The sequence below is a fragment of the Numida meleagris genome, chromosome 3 (assembly GCF_002078875.1).
Source record: "Numida meleagris isolate 19003 breed g44 Domestic line chromosome 3, NumMel1.0, whole genome shotgun sequence".
Classification (NCBI taxonomy): Eukaryota; Metazoa; Chordata; class Aves; order Galliformes; family Numididae; genus Numida; species Numida meleagris.
In genome coordinates this window covers 38,626,511-38,646,245 of record NC_034411.1, presented here as the reverse complement: position 1 = coordinate 38,646,245, position 19,735 = coordinate 38,626,511, and the positions used below count along the sequence as shown (strand labels likewise).

The following is a 19,735-nucleotide window of genomic DNA, read 5'->3' as shown; positions in this document are numbered from 1 at the left end:
AAGTTTAAAAACCAGAGGTATTTCTGCCTACTTCATCCTTAGGAGAGATAGGAGGCCCTTCCTCCTGATCTCACTCAGTGGCTCAAAGCTGTAGGATCTTTCTGACTTGTGACAAAAGGGAGGGTAAAGCAATCTAGAAATGTCTACATCTGAGGCTTGCCTGGTTATGGCTTTTCTTTGCAGTTTTTACAGCCTCTGACTGATCAGCAAACACTGTTCCTGATACTGCATCCTGCTTACTACATACTGCCTGCCTCATGGGTTTTGAAAGCACCTCACAGTGCATGCTCCCACTCCATTTCCTTACCCAGCAAGCAGGAAGAACAGGCCGTCCTTCTTGCTGAGCTTACCTGCAGCTTATGCACAGCATAGTACTAAAGGAAACAGATGATACCTCTGCCAAAGCTGGAAAACTAATCCATGGGGTTTACTACATGCATTCGTTTAAAAAAAAACAAAAGAGTTGCAGTGTATGGAATGGTCACTGAGTATGAGGGAAAGGATCATTCTTCAGGAGCAGACATCCATACTTCCATTCTTTACCAAGTGAAGCCAAATTCTTTGCTTCCAATTGCTTCCAGTTACAATTCCACCTTTACCAGCAACACTTGATTTTCACATAAGCAGACTACGAGTAATAGAAGGGCATTTGGATGGATAGTAAGGTTGATTTACAAAAAGCATGTACATGTTCTTACCCCAGCAGTAACAGTGACTTCTCTGGAAAGCAATATTCTGTAAGATCAAAGCTTTTGGCTGTCTGCTCCACACCAATAGCAGTGTAGCCTTCTGTTTTCTTCTGCTGTAAATAATCAACGAGCTGAGAAGGTTTCACCTGTCCATCAAAAGTAGACAAATACAAAAGTATTTAAAAGCTGCCATTTGTAAGCTGCTGAGTTACTGTAAATAAAAGAAGCGATTTACTTGGACGCTTTTTATACTTAAATGAGTTTTATCTCCAGAGTTCTTCAGCAGTAGCATGAAAGGCACATAATGTCACTAAAATTTACTCCATAGATACAGTGCAATCTCTGTACTTCTTACAGCTACAAGCCTTGACCAAGTTTATCTGAATGCAGACTAATCACTTTTGCATGGGGTAGGCTGCACATTTCTCACTTAACCATGGAAATTTCATCCCGGAACAACCTAACAGCCAGTACTGCAGCCCACTTAGCTGTCTTACGTGCCTGTATTGCAACTTCTGATAGCTTCAAGTAAAGAATTTCTGACTTCTTTCTTCATGCAATTGTCTAAACTGCATATTGTTTTAGATTTCAATTTCTTCACGCAACAAAATTTCTACCAGTGTGCTTCTGTGCAGAGATTGGGTATAAAAATGTGTTGTCTAAAACAGAATGCTGATGGACACGCACAGTACAGCTATATTGCTCTGGAAAAAAATATGCTGAAAATAAACACCATGAAAAATATTAACTGAATTTTTTAAATGACTTAAGCATAGCTGACACAGAAAAACAAATTAATAAAGCATCACAACCATGTTTTCTCCCAAATATTAAAGATACGTCTTGAATTCATCATTTTTATAAGCTAGATAATAGGCTCTAAAAGCTTTGCACGATTTAGCTTCAGGCAAATTCAATGGCTAAGTAATGGACTAAGATAAATTAAGTGCTGTTCGACTTTTATAAATAAACATTACATTCCAATGCTCCACGATAAAACACAGAATAAGCTGTAATAGTGGCAGCTCACATCACCAATTCAATCACAACGATGTAAAGTTATAAAATTCTTTGGTATGAGGTGACCCAAAGGTTACTTTAAAATATTCTATTTTAAGTGTCAGAAATGACAGCTTGTTAAATAAAAAAAGGAGCTTGTTAAATAAAAAAAAAAGCTCATTTTTGCAGAGGGAAACAGTAAGATACTGAACTATGCATTTGTTTCGTTCAAGGCTACCGCACACTTCTGAGCTGTTAAGCAGTTTCCATTCACCTCAACGAGGGGGAGCCACTGCTCTGCAGAAACACTCAGATGCTGGAACTGCTTGTCCTGTACATAATGAAGGCTGCCAACAACCAGGGCAGATGCCCCAAATATTTCACTTGTACGACATAAACCTACAACAGAAGAATTAAAGTGATTTTCGTATAGAAAACAAAGCAAACACTGAGCAAACATGATGTTTTAGCAAGTAAAAAGGGACAAAATCTAAAAATAAATTGTTATTTTAGCCGTTATTTTTATCAGTTTCAGGTGCTTTTTAGGACTGTTCCAAAAGGTTATATGGTTATATATATATATATATAAATATAATTTGTTCCATCCATCTTATCAAAAAGAAAATGTTTAGTAACTAAGCAGAAAGATGAAAGTTGTAAGCTCTACATCTGGCAGCATGCTTCTGCACTGCTAATCACACAGAGCAGCGGGTCACTGTAAAAGCCTCAGTGAGGACAGACGGATGAGGCACACCACAATTAAGCTCTAAATCCAGTACTAATTAAATGAAAGACTTGGGAGAATGACGCATTACTGCACTGTAGCACGTACAGCACCAGCTCATGGGCCTATTTTTCTGACATCAGCAAGCACAGCGTAATAAATTGTTGTAAATCATGTGACTTACGGTGAAGTTCTATTAAATTAATGCATGCTACATGTCAGTATTATTGTATTTCCTAGTCTAAACTATTGAATACTCCTGAAACAGGTAACATTTCTTTTTGTTACCGTGTTTTTGCAGAATAATCATCTCTTTCTCTGGGTAGTACTAAAACAGTTCTCTTGTACCAACATACTAAATTTTTATTTTTTTTTTTTCAAATTCATTCTTATTAGCCAGCTGTGCTCTAAGGTCTAAACTAGAAGTTTAAAAATGCCCATTCAACCTTACCTCCTAAATTGGTAGGTTTATCAATAAGTGAAGCCACCACAATCAGTCTGCTGTTTGATTTACCAAGCTTAGCAGCACGGTCCTGTAATACCATTTCCAGGTCTAAACTAGGAGTACTGTTTTTCCAGGGTATAATCTTTTTCTGAACATCAGTCCACTCTGTTTGGCCGTCTGCATCAGCTGAACTTGAACCTACAAAAACAAACATCAGTCAGATGGATATACAAGTGGTAGTGAAGCTACCGCTTCAGTATAGTAATAATGGTAATACTGCAGACAACATGAAAGTCGCCTATTATTATTTTACGGCAAATCCTTTCCTCATACAGATTCAAGACTACTACAGTGGGATAGCGTAAGGATCATGTGCATTTTAAATTCAGATTCAGTACAGAAATTTACAGCTATTACGCCACAAACTAATACTACAATTAATATATATTAGCTGTATTTTACCCGTGTCTTGCTGAGACCAGTCACTTGGTTTTAGATCAAGCAGCTCAGTTCGAGAACGATACCACTGAAACGCTGGTGGCAAAGGAATGTCAGTGAATCTCTCAAATTTACAGAGCGAGATCCATTCATCCTCAGCAACTTCTGACAGGCGTGGAAGAGTGTAAAATATCGTCTGCAATGGAACACAGTGTTATCAGCACAGCATCACTCAAAGAAAGCAAAACAGATAATCCAACTCCGAGCAATTTTATAGCACACATCTTTTACCTGTCATTTGCTGATTTCAGTACTTGTATCAGCCTGGCTTTTTTCTGGTTGTTCTTCAAGATTTTTGCTGCCCAATTTTGTTCAGTCCTATCTAGCACAGTTAATTTTCACAAAAATACCTCACAGAGCATCAGTGTTCAGAAACAGAAGTAACCAGTCGACTCCTTCTCTGAACCACAGCACTGCTGCTGCCAAAACACATATCCTTTTTCACATTCATGTTTCTCTTCTATTTTAAGTTATACTTCCATCTCTTATTTTTATCTGCACTTTTATTTTTGCATCCTGTCCACCGCAGCATTTATTCAGCTTTCAGTTATTTAAGCTATAGTTCAATATACAGCTGAAAAAGATGCTCGGTAAGAAAAGATGCTCGGTAAGTTATAGATCTCCATCCCATTCACATTAAACAATTTAGTTAAGCAGCCTGTTGCTTTGTTGTTTTTTCCCCTTAAGAATGGAAGCGTCAAAAATCCTAACAACTCCTATGTGACTCAGGTCTTCAGTTAGTAGTGGTAACTTTTTCAGACACAAACAGAACATTTGATTAACTCCCACACAGCTGGGCATGTTCAGCATGCTCACCTTTTCTTCACTGACAAAGGTTTTTAGCATAGAACTAGAGAATTAAACAGCATTCTTAACGTAACATCCATGACGATTTAGGTGAAGTTATTTTTTCAGAGTTTTAAGTGAGTAACAGTCAATCACTATTTCCCCTACATTACAGCATACAAAGAAAGTTCAAGATACACTTGTAGAACTATGCAAATATGATGACAAACAATGGTGTTGTTTTAGACTTGCCTCTAGATTATAGTCCTCGAGTGGATGAAATGTTGCAAAGAAGAAATGCTCTTGGATTCGCTGCCAGTTTCTTCTAGCATTCCTGCAATTGCAGAAAGCAACGCGTGATGCACAAAAAAACAAATGCAATGGACTGGATTTTTTTAGTAGTTAAATTGGAATAGGGCAAGCTGATTGTAATTACTATATACTGTATGGAAAATAAGTGCTTTAACTGTTAAGGGCCAATTTTAAAACTACAGCATTCAGGAAATAAGTTTACATTTCAAGAAAGGTCCCTCACATGTCTCCAAATTCTAACAGAAGTTAGTCTGGCAATGAAAGGGTATCTCATCTAGGTCTCACAAGGAAACTGAATACTAGCACGTGGCCTAAAGCTGAGTGACTTTTGGTTATTTAAGTCCATTATTAAAAAAAATAAAATAGAGCTCTAAGACAAAGAACTGTTACTAACCCTGTGCTATGCATGTTTTCCACTTGTTGAAGGCTCGATTCAATAACTGGTGTCAGGGCTTCACATTCTCCCACATGCAACATTCTGCACATACCCCAGATTTTTTTAAGTGCAACTAGTGCATAAAGTCGGACGCTGAAATTATGGTTGAAACACCACTGCAGAACTACCAGGAGGGCTTTCTTCAGAACCGGCTTCTACAAAACAGAAGATTTTCATTTCTGTTAAGTCTTAATGTATCGTGTAGAAGAAGAGCAGTAGGTAGCCCAAGAAATGGGGTTCTTTCCTCTGAAAACAGCCTTTCAGTCCAAAAGCTTTAACAGCATCTGTATGTACAGATACATAATTTCCTTCTTTCTGCTCACGAGGGTACAAACCTACAAGCCCACTTGCGTTTTGAAAATGCATTGGGTTGCTTTAAAGATTATTATTCTGCATATATGGAAACTTTCACTTAACTTGTTGAACTTCTAGTGCTTAGGAAGTTTATCTTGCACATGTATAGAATCACATAATCACTAAGGTTGGAAAAGACCTCCAAGATCATCTAACCCAACCATTCACCTACCACCAATATTTCCCCACTAAACCATGTTCCTTAGTGCAACATCTAAACATTTCTTGAACACCTCCAGGGACGGTGACTCCACCACCTCCCCGGGCAGCCTGTTCCAGCACCTGACCACTCTCCAGATAACAAATGTTTCCTAATATCCAACCCTGGATCTCCCCTGGCACAACTTCAGATCATTCCCTCTCACCCTATCGCTAGTTACGTGGAAGAAGAGGCCAACTCCCACCTCGCCACAACCTCCTTTCAGGTAGCTGTAGAGGGCCTACAAAGTCTCCCCCGAGCCTCCACCAGACTGAACAATCCCAGCTCCCTCAGCCACTCCTCACATGCAAACAGTGAAAAATAAATGCCAGGACTGCTACAGACGTGTTGTACTTGTTTCCAAGCAATATCTAATTGTATTTTATCCCCTATTTTAAAGTTCCATCAAAAACAAACCAAAAAAAATCCAAAACAAAGAAGCTTCCAAATAAAATAGAATCTAAAATTAATGTAGACTAGCTATTTCTAAAGAATTCCATAATGACTGTTATTATGCTGTAGAAAGAGCACCTTCTTCCAGGCAATATGAATCTCATTTCATGCAAATTAAGTAAGAACAAGGAAAAACAACCCCAGGTGCATCCACATACTTAACTGAACTGGAATAACTGTCCTAGAAAAGCTCACAGGTAATCAAGGCCCTATGTATCCAAAACACCTGCCATTTACCTAACGTTCAGTAACAGCATGTTACAGACATAGCAAGAAGAGTTATTTTCCATATCAAAAGGTACCCGAAGAGAAAGTAGGTATTAAAAAGTTTTTGAAGACAAACAGCAAAAAAGGGCTTTATTTCAGAAATTCAAGTGAAGTGCAACTGAATAAACAAGTTTTAAAAAAATCTTACCTTTTCAGAGGTATTTTGAAGGATGGTGTCAAAATGTGATAACACTGATAAAAATGTACAGATGCTTGTTTTAAGCTTTTCTTCATCCTAAAAGGAAAAAGAACTCAACTGGTAAGAAATACACTCTATTTAATGATATAAGCTTTCACAGCAGGTTTTCCAGCTGCAATATCTATAGTTTGACTTTTTAAAAATACTGTTTCCACAGCAAAGCTCACTAAAATACTAAGTCATCAGATTAAAATCACATTTTTCTAACGCTATTTTCTTTTCACAAACACATTAAAAAAAAAGCATGCAGCAGTACAAATGAACTATAATTAAATGCAGTCATTGTACTTCCCCTCAAAAAAGAAACCTAACAAACAAAAAACACTCAACAAGACACAACAACCCACCTCCCACCCAGTTTAAAGAGATGTATTTTCATAATGGCAGCTCCAACCATTTTCTCATAGGCATGCTAGAACATTTTATGAAAGTCAGCACAATGAATTTCGTGCTGCCAGACCCAAACTGTGCAGAAGCTTCAAGAACCTTTCAGTTTGAAATAAGTGATCTCACTAAAAACAAACATGATGAATGTCTCCTAGGTATTTGTATCAGACTGTACTGTTATTAGATTTAAACTGTAGAGAATTTTTAGATCGATTTGACCTTCAATGCATCAAAAGCTATTCAATATACACTGAAATAGAGATTTGTCCCCTTTGTGGAGGAAAAAACAGCACGCTTTATTAGTGAGCAAAGTTGTCACACAGTAGTGTTAAATTCCTGTGTCATTTTGGGCAAAAATGCATACATAGTTTTCCAATTTTTTTTAGAATTACTCATTTATTTTTTAAAATATCCTGTCCTATTGCTTGGCTTCTAAAAAACAATTACAGTACCAATGATGCTATCTGTATTTGATAAGGAAGAAGACACATCTCAATAACTGTTCTGAGTGGCAAGCTTCTGCAGGGCTCCCTAAGCAATGTCTTCCTGTACAGTGGAGTTGGTGCAAGCACACATTACCTACTCAGCTCAAATACACAATGCTAATATACATTCAAGACCATCAGTACAGGTTATTTACTATTTCTACAGGTCAAATCTTAAAGGTGATTACTTAAAGAAGTATCCAAAGACAAAAAATGAAGTGCTACCGAGACCATTCTCCAGTTAATCCTTTCCTGGCTTCTGGGCACCATATACAAAATCTGCCCAAAACAAAACTTTATCCTTTTTCGTTCAAATTACTTTAAGTGAACACCAAAGTTCTTTCTTACATAGCAAAAGCAGTCCCAGAATTTATTGAGAAACTGGGGGTATTTATGTAGACTCAAGATAATAATCCATTCAATGAAGTACTTCACAGATGCTTGATTGTTACCAAATCCAGCCTGAAAGACTTTGTCAAGGATTCCACACAAGAAATTCTGAGAAAATAAAACCAGACAAACACTTAATATACTGTTAGAGTAATCTCCATGAAGAAAAAGAAAAAATATACATATATTTTTCAGCTTTATAAGAATACTAGAAATACTTCCAATACTCAAACTAAAAATGTTAGGACCTTCTAATTTCTTTATTATACTAGTTAATTATGCAGGTAATACTTACAGGCAAAAGGCTATAAACATGGCTGGGATCAGACAGCAAATTGCTATAGAAGCCCTGCTATAGCACAGGTAAGTTAAATAGCACACACATTAGAATCATGTACCATACCGTTCTCTATTCCTCATGCAGAAGAACTGAGGAAAAGAGGTTTGGTTGATTTTTTGTTTGTTTTAAGTATAGATTCCTCACAAAGCATACTTAACACTCATAGTTTTAACTGACGGATGGAGATGACTAGTAAAGAATGACCAAACTCATGGATACAATAGTGCAGTGGGATGACAGCACCATTAAGGAAGAACCTGAGTCACCACAAGGCTGCCAAAGTATGTCCTTAGAAGGCTGAGTACAGTACCCACTAACACAATCCAAATTGCCAGTGAAAATTAAGAGTTATACCTAACACCCACAGGGACTCTCGGTTTTTCATGACTTTATGACAGTTCGCTTTTCAAACATTTTATTACGAGGAAGCATTACATGAAACTAGAACTTCTCTGTTCTCTGGATATTCATAAAGTAGTAGCATTTTTTCCTAAATGAAAAGCTTGAAATCAGATGATGAGCAAAAAAGCCCTAGCTAGACTCAACAACCCAGCCTTCAATCTTCACAAATACAAGATCCAGGTTTCAGCGACCTCTGGAAATGCATCAATCCATTATTTCAGTCTAAAAGAATGAGATTGACAAAACTTCTACATCAGCCACAGAGATTAGATGTCTTTTATATTCTGTCGCAATTTAATGCACTCAGTACTTCTCAAAAGTAGACTCAAAAAAATACATTTTAAAGTATTTAAAGTGAAACGTAATACCTGATCCAGCTTCGGAAAAAGAACTAAGAGCATCTGCCATGCCCGGTTTTTAATTCTATGCTGTAATGAGTTAGCATAATAGCGTGTTCTAGATCTGGACACCAGTTCATCCTGAAAGTAAATTAAAAGTATTATTAAGTATCCTTCCTTTAAAATTTAAGACGTGGAAACATATTCAACTGTACTTGAAGAGCATCATCTACTGCACAGCTAGTATAAGCTTTATACATAATAAGGACTAACACGTTATCCTCGATAATATAGAAATAAATTCTGAAGTTTTTTCATGAAAAGCTGAGGAAATAAGACAATCCCACTCTGTATTTTTACTTAGGAGCATTAAAATGTTAGGTATTGAGAATCTTCGCAGAGTAGAAAGATGAAGAATTCATGTAGGGACAGCACCTATTGTATATGAACAATTACACTAATACTGGATAATATGGAGAATGAAGACTCGAGCTGTCATTTAGTTACATGAAGCCAGAACTGGGTATCCTAAGTGATTAGTACACAAACTAAAGCATTTCTACTTTAGAGTCTATATTTCAAAAAGGGCTTAGCCACAATAGCCTGTAACTGTAAGGCCTGAGCCTGTAACTGCAGCTCTAGTTTTGGGACAGAAATCGATATCCTGCAACAAAAAAGATTCTTGTGTGAAAGAAAACAGATTAAATAAACGAAGCATTAAAAAAAGTCTGAAATTCATATTCTCATACAGCTTTAGATTCCTTCCTTACGTACTCTTATGGCCTTCCTTTAAAATGCGATACTCAAAATTATCTCCTTCACTTTTTTTTTTTAAAGAAAGTGATTTGGTGATACGAATCTCATATTAATGTTAAAATGTATTTTTTTTTTAATTTAAATGCTCAGCCATTTGAGAAAGAATTGAAATCTATTTTAAATCTCAGGTCACATTTTCCACTTATAACACAAATACTATCAATTTTTCTCTACTGATTAACTGACAGGAGGGAATTAATAAAGGATCACCCGTTTCTCATTCTTCAGACAAAAACAGAATACGACAGTACCAGAATGCACGGGATACGTAGTCAGTTACCAATGATTTTACACTCCTATCAATACATCAGCAGTTACGACAAATGAAAATCAGACCCTGACCTTCTCCGTTAACATCATTTATAAAGGCTTTCCAAGGACACAATAGATCTTGCTATTCAAAAAGTTGTTTGCAGTTGTTGAAGTGAAACGCAGCACTTCAAAATGCAGGCTAAAGGAAGGTTCTTCAATTTGGATAATACTCAGTGAAGCTAGAACATCCCCTAAAGAGACACAAATAAACCTAAAAGAGACTATTTTTACCATTCACGTTTGGCTGAATTAGCTACCTCATGTCCTATAATAAAAAAAGTTATAACAGGACACATTTACAGACACTGTACAAACAACTGTAAAAAAGCCCTTTCAGCTGCAAGTACTTAGCATTTTAATAATTACATTAACATCACATTTATATACCAAGAGAAACGAAGCTTACTTTCTCAAGTAGTTTGATGACGATGTTTTCCATAAAGCTCTTATGCAAGGTATTTGATCCATCCAACAAGCACAGAAATTTAATAGCACAAATCCGTACGTAGTGATCATCTCGGTTTGTACTGTAAGATATCAATTTAAAAGACAAACGTTCTGTTCAAAGATAAATTCTAAATTAAAAAAATACAAACAGTATCCTGAGCATGCATGTGATGCTCTCAATTGTGGCAAAAACTGGGCCATGCAAGAAATCAAAGCTCATCTTTTAAGATGGATGCATATTGTAATTTTGGTAATGCCAAATAGACTGCCAAATTCTGAAATGAACTGTGAACACTGTAAGTAGACTGGGAAATCTGGGAAGCGGAACTAGAAGGCAAAACAAAGTAAGCAACCCAATTCCTGTGAAGGACTGTGTAATCTTAGGGCTGTGGTGTTGTCTATAGTGAGATGACAGAACGTGCAAATAACTCAAACCAGAATTCTGATGTCTTTCTATCACTGCTGACGAAGAAAACTTAAGACTTCCAGTTAACTTACCACTACTTCTATGTATAGGTCTTTAATATCACATAAGTGCTTGAAACAATTTTCTACAGAAATAGTCTCATTAAAAGGTTTGGTAAGTACTGTGCCTACAGCCAATGCTGAAAAGTCAAGCTCCAAATGTGGCTGCGTTAATTAAAGCCTACGTTTATTAACTGTCACATCTGCAAAAATGAGTTACACATCAGCACAATATGATAATATATCTGCATCCTAACATGCTATTTTTATGAGGTGAAAATGAAGTAGTAGTTCAGTCCCCTTCACGTTAAAAGACTGGATATATTTGCTTGAAAATAACTTATCTTTCTGTATTCGGTATTTGAATTTTCAATGCGATGTGACACCACTGCCTTTTAGTTCTTATTTAAAGCTACAGATATATCAGTATCATTCCTGATGCTCTAATCAGCATCAGTAGTAATTAAGATAATTCACACTAAATATAAGATACATACCTCTCAGTAACAACATTTGCTGCACATTTTTCTCCAAGATTTTCTATGAAGGCATGCACATCCTGAATAAGTCTTCTCAGAAGAAAAAAGACAAAGCAATGAAGTTTGCAGAATAGCACAGAAAATAAATCTCAAAAATTAAGAGAAAGCAAAGAGCACAAAATTAGAAGAAACAATCATGCACGTGGATCTGATGGTATTAAAAAAATACCTTTGATCTCTCCTAAATACAGTTCCAAAGACACAACCCTCAGTGATAAGTTCACAGTAATTCCCAGCATTTAAGAAAGCGTTTCTCGCAGCACTTCTGTTATCAAAAGTGGGAAGTATCCATGATTGACAACAATGACTAAGGACTATGTTGAAGACTCCAGTTTTTGTAGTGGACATATCTATGAGCTTGAGTATTATCTGAAAAGAAGAAATTGAAAATTAAAAGTCTAATTTCCACAAAAGCTAGTATCATTTAAAACTACTGCAATATTAACATGTTTTTAACTAAAAGAGGGGAGATTCAGGTTAGATATTAGGAGGAAGTTCTTAACTCAGAGGGCAATGAGGCACTGGCACAGGCTGCCCAGAGAAGCTGTGGGTGCCCCATCCCTGGAGGTGCTCAAGGCCAGGTTGGATAGGGCCCTGGGCAGCAGCCCTGCCCACAGCAAGGGTTTGGAACTGGGTGGGCTTTAAGGTCCCTTCCAACCCAAGCCATTCTGTCCTTCTATTACTGCAGGTGTGAACACCTCCTGCACACGAGATTCCCTTAGGTTAATGTTGTCTTGAATTGATTTACAGTTCTCTGCTTATACTGACAGGTGAATGGGTAACAACAGGCGCAAGATGCTTACGTTAAGAAGAAAACAGAACAAAGAGTTATACAAATCTAAGCAGACTTTTCACGAATCTCCTGGGAAGGAAGCACCTGGGCTTACTTTAGTGAGTACATAAAGCTGCTGCTTTCAAATCAGTCCTTAGCAATTTAGAAAAAAATTAAACAGTTTTTTTCCACATGTATCCACACTGCTAATTCTCTTTAATGAGGATTATATCCACGTGAAGTTCACATCTGTATGTGAGAAATTTAGGAAATTTGAGTTTCAGCACAATTAGCATTTGCATAATTACAAGGCAAAAGGAAAAAAAGGCAGGAGAAACAAAGCCTAGAACCACAGTGCTTTGGGCACCTCTGTAGAAGACCTTCTGTATTTTGTACAGCAATACCTCCTTTTTGGCTCAAAAGTATCCCTTCATACCACCCCCTCCAGTTATTGTGAAAAGTCAGTGCACTGTGGCAGACAAAGTTACACTTCTGTAGCCAATCAGAATCAGGCACTTTCAGTTTTTTCCTGTCTCTTTATCTAAAACTAAAAAGCCATTGCACAAAGGATCAATGGCAAAAAAAGGCTGCTGAGGAGTGGGATAAGAATATATGTAAGTAGACACTTGCTTAGGAACTTTGTCTTCATTTTCTTATGAAGGGGCAGAAGGTGGCTCAACCAGATGCCCTTTGCTGAATACAGGAGATCTTCATTACCTCCTGATGCCTGTTGCCGTGGTATGCCCCACTGCAGACAATGGGAGAGCTGTCACAGAGACTCAACACTGGCAAAATAAACCTTACATAATCATGATGTCTGAAATACTAATGCTGAAATTAAGGTGGCAATTCTTAAAATTAAAGAAAAAGAAAAACAAAAAAGTAAACTAGCTAGAGCTCAGTTGCCACATACAACTGCCAATTGTAAATATTCATTAAAAGACTAATCTAACAGATCTCTAGAACTTAAAGAGATATTTACCTACCTACGTATACACGTCCTATTTTGGCTTGGGTTAAGACTACAAATGCAATGCACTATTTACTGCTTAAAACAGATGACAGGAATGCTCATTTCAAGAAAGTGAGCAGAAAATAAAGCTTATACATTATTTACTGTTTACAAATACAAGTCTAACATCAGGACATAGTTCAAGGCAAAACTGCAACTTGATCTGGTGTAACTTCTGTGCTAAGTGAAAAGCAGCACAAGACAGCAATACTAAGCACCCACATATATATAGGTAACTAATTTATGAAGTGTTAATGCTCTGACAAATGTCCTTACAGTCATTGTGAACTGCTCCGAGCAAACATTTATTTCATGTCCAGAGGAGAAGAAAAAAGACATACAGAAACATACAGATACAGAAAACTATATGCATCTTCCAAAAATAGTAAAAATATTTTTTTGTCTTCCAAAGTATGCAAGCAGTTATTACTATGCATTGTTAAACTCGATTCTAGGGTGTCTATAATTTTTTTTGTTGTTTCTTACACTTGGACACTGGGGGGGGGGGGGAAGCAATTTAGAATGGCAGTTAAATAGTTAAAAGCTACCTTACTTAATAGCATCTATTTAAATTCTAAAGGGCTGTGATGTTCCATCTAAGGAAATATTTTCTTAAAGACTCTTAGAAAAATTTCCCAGAACGTTAACAGCTTTTGTCAGCACAGGTGACAAATCCTGAATAAAGAAATTCAGAGAGCGCAGAAAGTAAGTATAACACCAAGAGCCAAAAAAAAAAAAACAACCCAGGTTTTACTGAAAGTAGAAGTCTAAAAATGAGAGAAACACTATTTTTTCTTTTTCTGTGTTACAAGAACAAACAATAGATATGTAAAGTCTTTCATTTGTAAGCCTTTAGTCTGAAACTGCTCAAGCTGGCAAACATTAAAAGCTAACAACATTTTAAAAATACACACTTTGATCTTTATTTGTATTGCACTGCAGATTCCCTTCAACTGTTTGCTATTACCTTCAACAGCAGAAGAGAAAAAGCTGACTGGACATGAAGGTTTCACAAATCTTTTTACTTCCTCACAGAATAGAGCTAACACTGTTTTTTGCTTCAAGTCCCATTTGTTTATCCTCAACCTCATTCTCAGATCTTGACCTCCTATCAAAGTAGTTTCCTTTTGAAAATGAAAAAATCACCACAAACGCTGAAGAGAAAATGGAAAGTAAAATATATGTTCAGATCCAGATAAATTTTATGTTCATTTCTCACAAAAGGGTTCTTAAACTGACCTCTTTTATCTTGGCATACGCTTGGCCCTTTGCACTTGCAGCAACAGCTAGAACCTCGTTATCAAAGATGAACCGAACAAAAGCTTTCAGATTGGACCAAAATATTAGCTGTGTATTGCTCAAAGAGGATATGATTTTCCAAGCCAAATCGAATGCTTCTATGCAGAGAGACTCCAGTGAGTTCAGAAGCTGAGAACAAAGAGAAGAAAGATGCATTAAATTTGACAAAACCAACGCACCTAATAGTATCTTGCAGTTGTTTCATCTTTTACCTTGGGAACAAGGACTTTCATGCAGTCAAACACAGGTAAAACTTGGTCTGAAGGAAGAATAGTTAGGGCTTCCAATGCAGACTCTAGAATTTCTCTTGACCTTTCAATAGTTGACAGTGACAGTTCTGAAGTTCCTTCTTCATACTCTTGAGCCAACACTGGAAGTTTACTTAAAACAAAATGCAGGCAGATCCACTGGTCACGTACATAGCGTGCAACAATTTTTCCCCATCCCTGAGATGATGCTTCCTCACATAAGCTGTAAAAAAAAAATCATCTTAAATATGTGTTGTATTTAATCATTGTGCATGTTTCTATCTACCATGAACAGCTTTACTGTACTTACTATGCTTAAGACACTCGTATTTTCACAGGTTCAAGGGGAGACTGGGTGAAATCATGAAGAAAAATCCAAAAACAAAGTTTTCTAAACACAGAAAAATCACTTCTGAGCTCAGGTGGTCTCATTAGTAGGAAACTTCTGGAATAGTGTTCAGTGAACACATCACCACATGCTTTCTGTACTTTTACGCTCCTCAAGTATTTGCTTTTTGACCCTGCAACTTGCTCTGGACTTCCCTTCCTTTCCCAGCAGTAAACAATCTTTTTAAACTCACTTGTGTACACGCTATGGCTCTGTGCAGTGTACAGATACGTAAGGTGGCCTAAATATCAGCAACATTCAAAACTAGCTCTGGTTACACAGTACTAGAAAAGTTAAGTACTTCAACAGCACTGAACTGAGTTAGAGAACTTTTGGTCTGAAATACTATGGCTGTTTCAACGCTCTAGAACCAGAACAAAGACAGAAAAGCAACCAAAGGAATCATCTGTGCTCAGAATTCTTCATTTTTACCCTGATACAAAGTTATCAAATTTAAAAGAAACACAAAAAAACCACAGCATTTAACCACTGCTCCGCTCTCTAATCACATTTATTTCAGACTATTACTTAACCTGTATCACAGACATACCCACTTTTTTCTTCAATGTAAGATGGTTTCTTTAATACTTCGTTAAATTGGGAAAAGGCAATAAATCTCTTTAGAGCATCCACAGAAGGCAGATCTTCAAGGTGTGCTTCAGGTTTCCGATCCACTATCTCACAAGCTACCGTGAGTGAGGCTATGCTAGTTACTTTTTTAATTTGTTCTTTAAGCTTCAGCTCCTAATAAGACCAAATTAAACATAAACAATCAGACATGCATCCATTTCTTCTCTAATACGACACAAATGACATATCTGATAAGGAAATACAACGTCTTAAGAAAAAAATGTTGATAAGCATAGTTTCCTAATATTATGAAAAGCTCAGTGTTGTTTAAATATCTCCAAAATACCTTCAGCTGTCCAGAGCACGGAAAACATTTTCCCACCTAAATTGCTCAACATTGAGGGTTTTTTCCTTCTTATATAAACTTGAACTAAAAATGTAGTATACAAGCAACTGGAGAAATCATCGTGACAGTACCATTCTCACTGAATCCAAAAGAAGTTTGCAGAGGCCCCACTGAACACTGACTGAATCAGAGAATGCTTACTTTGAAACTAATGGAATAAGTACATAATTTGTATAAGCAAAGTAAAAAGTCCTGTTCTTTTCTAAGAAAGTAAACCTAGCTAATCCAATCCTTACAATCTTATTACTGTGCTATTGGCTGTTCTTGATCAATAATTCAATCCAGAAAATAGCAAAGATTAAAACTAGTGCTTGCTGGGCAGTGTAATCTCCTTCTTTTAGATGATAATACCGTTTCTTTACCTTTTGAAAGTGTATTTCAGATATATTAGCCTAATGAAGCACAGCTATAGGACAAGAAGCAATGTATGAAAAGTTAATGCAAGGCTGGGTTCTGGAATTTCTTTTTCACTGCACGTTCAAGCTAGTGCTAAGACATGACAAAGGCATTTTCATCTAAATACAACTTCCCAGGCAAAGACAGTTCATATTTGAGGAAAAAGCTTTTGAATACATATAGCCCATTATAGTCCACTACAGTTTCAGTTTAGTTGCACCGACTTCTTTAAAAAGCACTGTAAGAAAACAAAACTATTCAAAATCTTAGCTGCAAATATTTTATATTGACATTACGCTGCCAACTAATTAGACATGTTGGGAATTATATGCATACATAGACGTATTATTTTGTCTTATAGATATAATTATAACTCCATGTATTTATATTAATCAATACCTGCTGCCTCATTTACTTTATATCAATCTTCACTGCTCTAAGTAATACTAAATTACCTCTGCAGAATTTGTCTCCCGAAAATTTTGAATAGAGGCGTTAGTCAGGGATGAGATGAACTTCTTGACAGTTGCTAACTTTTTTGAGCTGAGTTGCAAGCACAAATTCACAATCTCTGGAATTAAGGCTAAGTATAGATCACAACGATCCAGGTCACCAACCTACGAATGAGGGTACAAAGGTAAACTGAAGCACTAAGAGGAAGAAACAAAACGAAAATGGAAAACTAATGTCAGCAATTACAGCAGAAGGAAAACAACAGCAGTCACTGCAGCTGAACAGCCTTCCCTTTATTATTGTACTCAAGGAACTGTATGAAATAGAAACAAAAAAATTATTTAGTTTTAAGAGTGGCACCTCTGTAATTTCACCATCTTTCAGACTTTCAAATTCTTCTGATTCAGCTCTAACACCTCCTTTGATGCAACACAACTTTTCTTACCCGTCTTCTGTCACACTCGCATTTTGGGGACTGCCTGCTAACAACTTTACTTTCTTTCTTTGCATTTCCCTTTCTCTGAAAGTGTACGAAAAGTAGAGTGAAAGTAGCCTGGAGCCCAAGGCTCCCATCCTTTATTTTTGCAGAAACATGCGCTTTTGTGTTGTTGGTACCGATCTGTTCTCTTACAGACTTCACCGTCTTTTTCAGTTTACCAAACGCAAGAAGTGATTTTGACTTCTATTATCACTTCTGTACATTTTTCCACATAAATTCCTCCATGAATTCTACATCAGCTTTCTTCCCCAAACTCACTTTTCATTAAGTAATTCTTAACTGTGCCCATTAAAAAAAAATTACAGAAGCGTTTCTAAGCAAATTGAATTTTTAGGCATTAATAAATTTGATATGGAAACTCAGACATTGGTAAATCACATTACCAAGCAAAACTACACCAAAGGAAGCCTCAAAATAATTACTTACCGTACTTAACTCATTTGTAGTAAGCCGCCGGAGTATAAATTCAAGAACACTCTCCACAGGTGTAATTAGAGATTTCCAGATAAAAAGCAACACCTCATCTGTGTGAAAAGCAGAACAGATATATTAGCACAGAGAAGTACACTTTTGGAAATAAATTACACCACTCAGATTTAAGTTACAGCGCTGATGTTATAAAGTAACAAGTATTCAAATCCCTTTAAGAACACTTAAATATGGCTCTGTGCTCCTTAGCAGCACAAACCACAGAGCCGCATGAATCAAGCCAGGTGACATCCTTGGATTTAACAGGATTTAGGTAACAAAGCAGAAAACAAACACCCACAGGGAACCCAAAGACCAAAGCACCGTTTTCCACTTTTTAATGCACGCTCGAGTTCCATCCCTGTGCACAAACACCTTATTGGTAAACATACTCCTTAATAAAGAACAAAGCTTCCACATCCAGCAATTAATTGTAACAAAAATGCAGCTATCCCCTTCTAATATGTACAGAAGTTAAGATGGAGTGGGTTTTGTTTGCTTTTAAATTGTTTAGAGGTAATTGAGATCTGCAAAGAGACCAATCCTAAAAGACTTCGATCTCTTGTATTAGAGTCATTCAAGGTAATTACACAAAACACAATACTTCATCTAAGAAAAGACTGGACTCCACACTATGCTGCATATTAGAACATTTCACAAACGAAAAGACACACGTTTATTGCACAAAGGAAGAAAGTGCCTCTGGTAAAACATACTTATTCACAAACACACTTTGATCTGAGCTTCAGGGGTGAGGGCTAGCTGCCACTGAAAGCCAAATAAATAATATAACACTATGCACATGGAGCTAGAAACCTCTGCACAACCATTCTGTCCTAAAGACAGAAGTCGTTAGTGTCTGTAGATAGGAGAGTTACCCAGAGGTTACACCTGTTGATTTTTTTTTTTTGGTGCTGACCTTGAGTTACATTTAATGCAGCAAAATTTTTGCAGATCTTCCAGAAGGTAAAAGTGTAACAGGATGCACTTCCAGAAGTTCCAAATCAATACTGCGCTTACCTTCAATGTTCTGTATTATGAAGCCCAGTAAGTTATTTTTTCTAATTCTTTATTTGTATAGAACAAGCAGGTTAAATGTCACATTATTAACATCTCATCACTTTCTCTAAAAGTGATTTAAGTTTCAAATCATTATAAAGTGTTCTGCAATTAAAATCAGAAATTCTTCAGATAAACATTTAATACAGCAAAATCCATTTCAGTGTCAGTGGCTCTCTAACACTATTAAAAACAATAAATAGCAAACAGTGCTTCAAGTAGTGAAGTCTGTGTAGACAGTAAGACCTCTTCTGGAAAAATGCTGCTGCTTTCAGGGATATGTCTATCCCCATTATAGTATTCCTGAATAAAAACCATTCAAATTGTTACTATTTTTGTTTTACAAGCTTATAAAATCCCTTTCTTCTTCCCTCCCATTTTCACTTGTTCCCATGGTGGGACTGCTCACCTCATTTTTAATCAACACAGCAGCAAAACTTCTGTATTCTACAGCATCATATCCCACCCCCCAACACAGTCAGTTCACAGTTCATGAAACAAGATTTAATACTTGGCTCCCCTCTGCAAGATGGAAAAACACGAAAATAGTGTAGGAAATGATGTAAGAAAAGCAGTCCTTGTTTATCTTAACACAAAATTACGCTACAAGTCCAACTCGAAAGGCTCCTAATCTATGCGGACATTCAAAAGGAGGCAAACATCATGATGCTCAGCCTTGCAATAGCTTAAGAACTCTGGTAGTAGAACATGAAATACTAAGTTGGGCATCTCAGTTTCCAAAGCAGAAGCGACTGATTGCATCTACCTTAGCAAGCACCGAGGCAGAGAAAGAAATTATTTACAGAACAAAATACTAAAAAAAACCCATGAACGGTATAAGTTTACATAAATGGCACTCAACATATCCAATAGCTGCAATTTT

The 19,735-nt window shown here is 36.6% G+C and overlaps 1 protein-coding gene across 1 annotated transcript in view; it reads right to left on the bottom strand.

Moving 5' to 3' along the window:
- TARBP1 (TAR (HIV-1) RNA binding protein 1) overlaps nt 1-19,735 on the bottom strand; it is a 34,513-nt gene that overhangs the window by 960 nt on the left and 13,818 nt on the right. The window contains exons 13-29 of the mRNA XM_021391119.1: nt 17,752-17,849; nt 16,829-16,990; nt 15,552-15,745; nt 14,578-14,836; nt 14,306-14,494; nt 11,452-11,651; nt 11,241-11,312; nt 10,238-10,358; nt 8,734-8,844; nt 7,582-7,731; nt 6,311-6,397; nt 4,848-5,044; nt 4,394-4,475; nt 3,320-3,491; nt 2,864-3,055; nt 1,963-2,087; nt 699-835 (exon numbers count right to left, since the gene is read on the bottom strand). Coding sequence (XP_021246794.1) covers nt 699-835; nt 1,963-2,087; nt 2,864-3,055; nt 3,320-3,491; nt 4,394-4,475; nt 4,848-5,044; nt 6,311-6,397; nt 7,582-7,731; nt 8,734-8,844; nt 10,238-10,358; nt 11,241-11,312; nt 11,452-11,651; nt 14,306-14,494; nt 14,578-14,836; nt 15,552-15,745; nt 16,829-16,990; nt 17,752-17,849 — 2,548 coding nt within the window. The remainder of the gene's footprint in view (nt 1-698; nt 836-1,962; nt 2,088-2,863; nt 3,056-3,319; nt 3,492-4,393; nt 4,476-4,847; nt 5,045-6,310; nt 6,398-7,581; nt 7,732-8,733; nt 8,845-10,237; nt 10,359-11,240; nt 11,313-11,451; nt 11,652-14,305; nt 14,495-14,577; nt 14,837-15,551; nt 15,746-16,828; nt 16,991-17,751; nt 17,850-19,735) is intronic.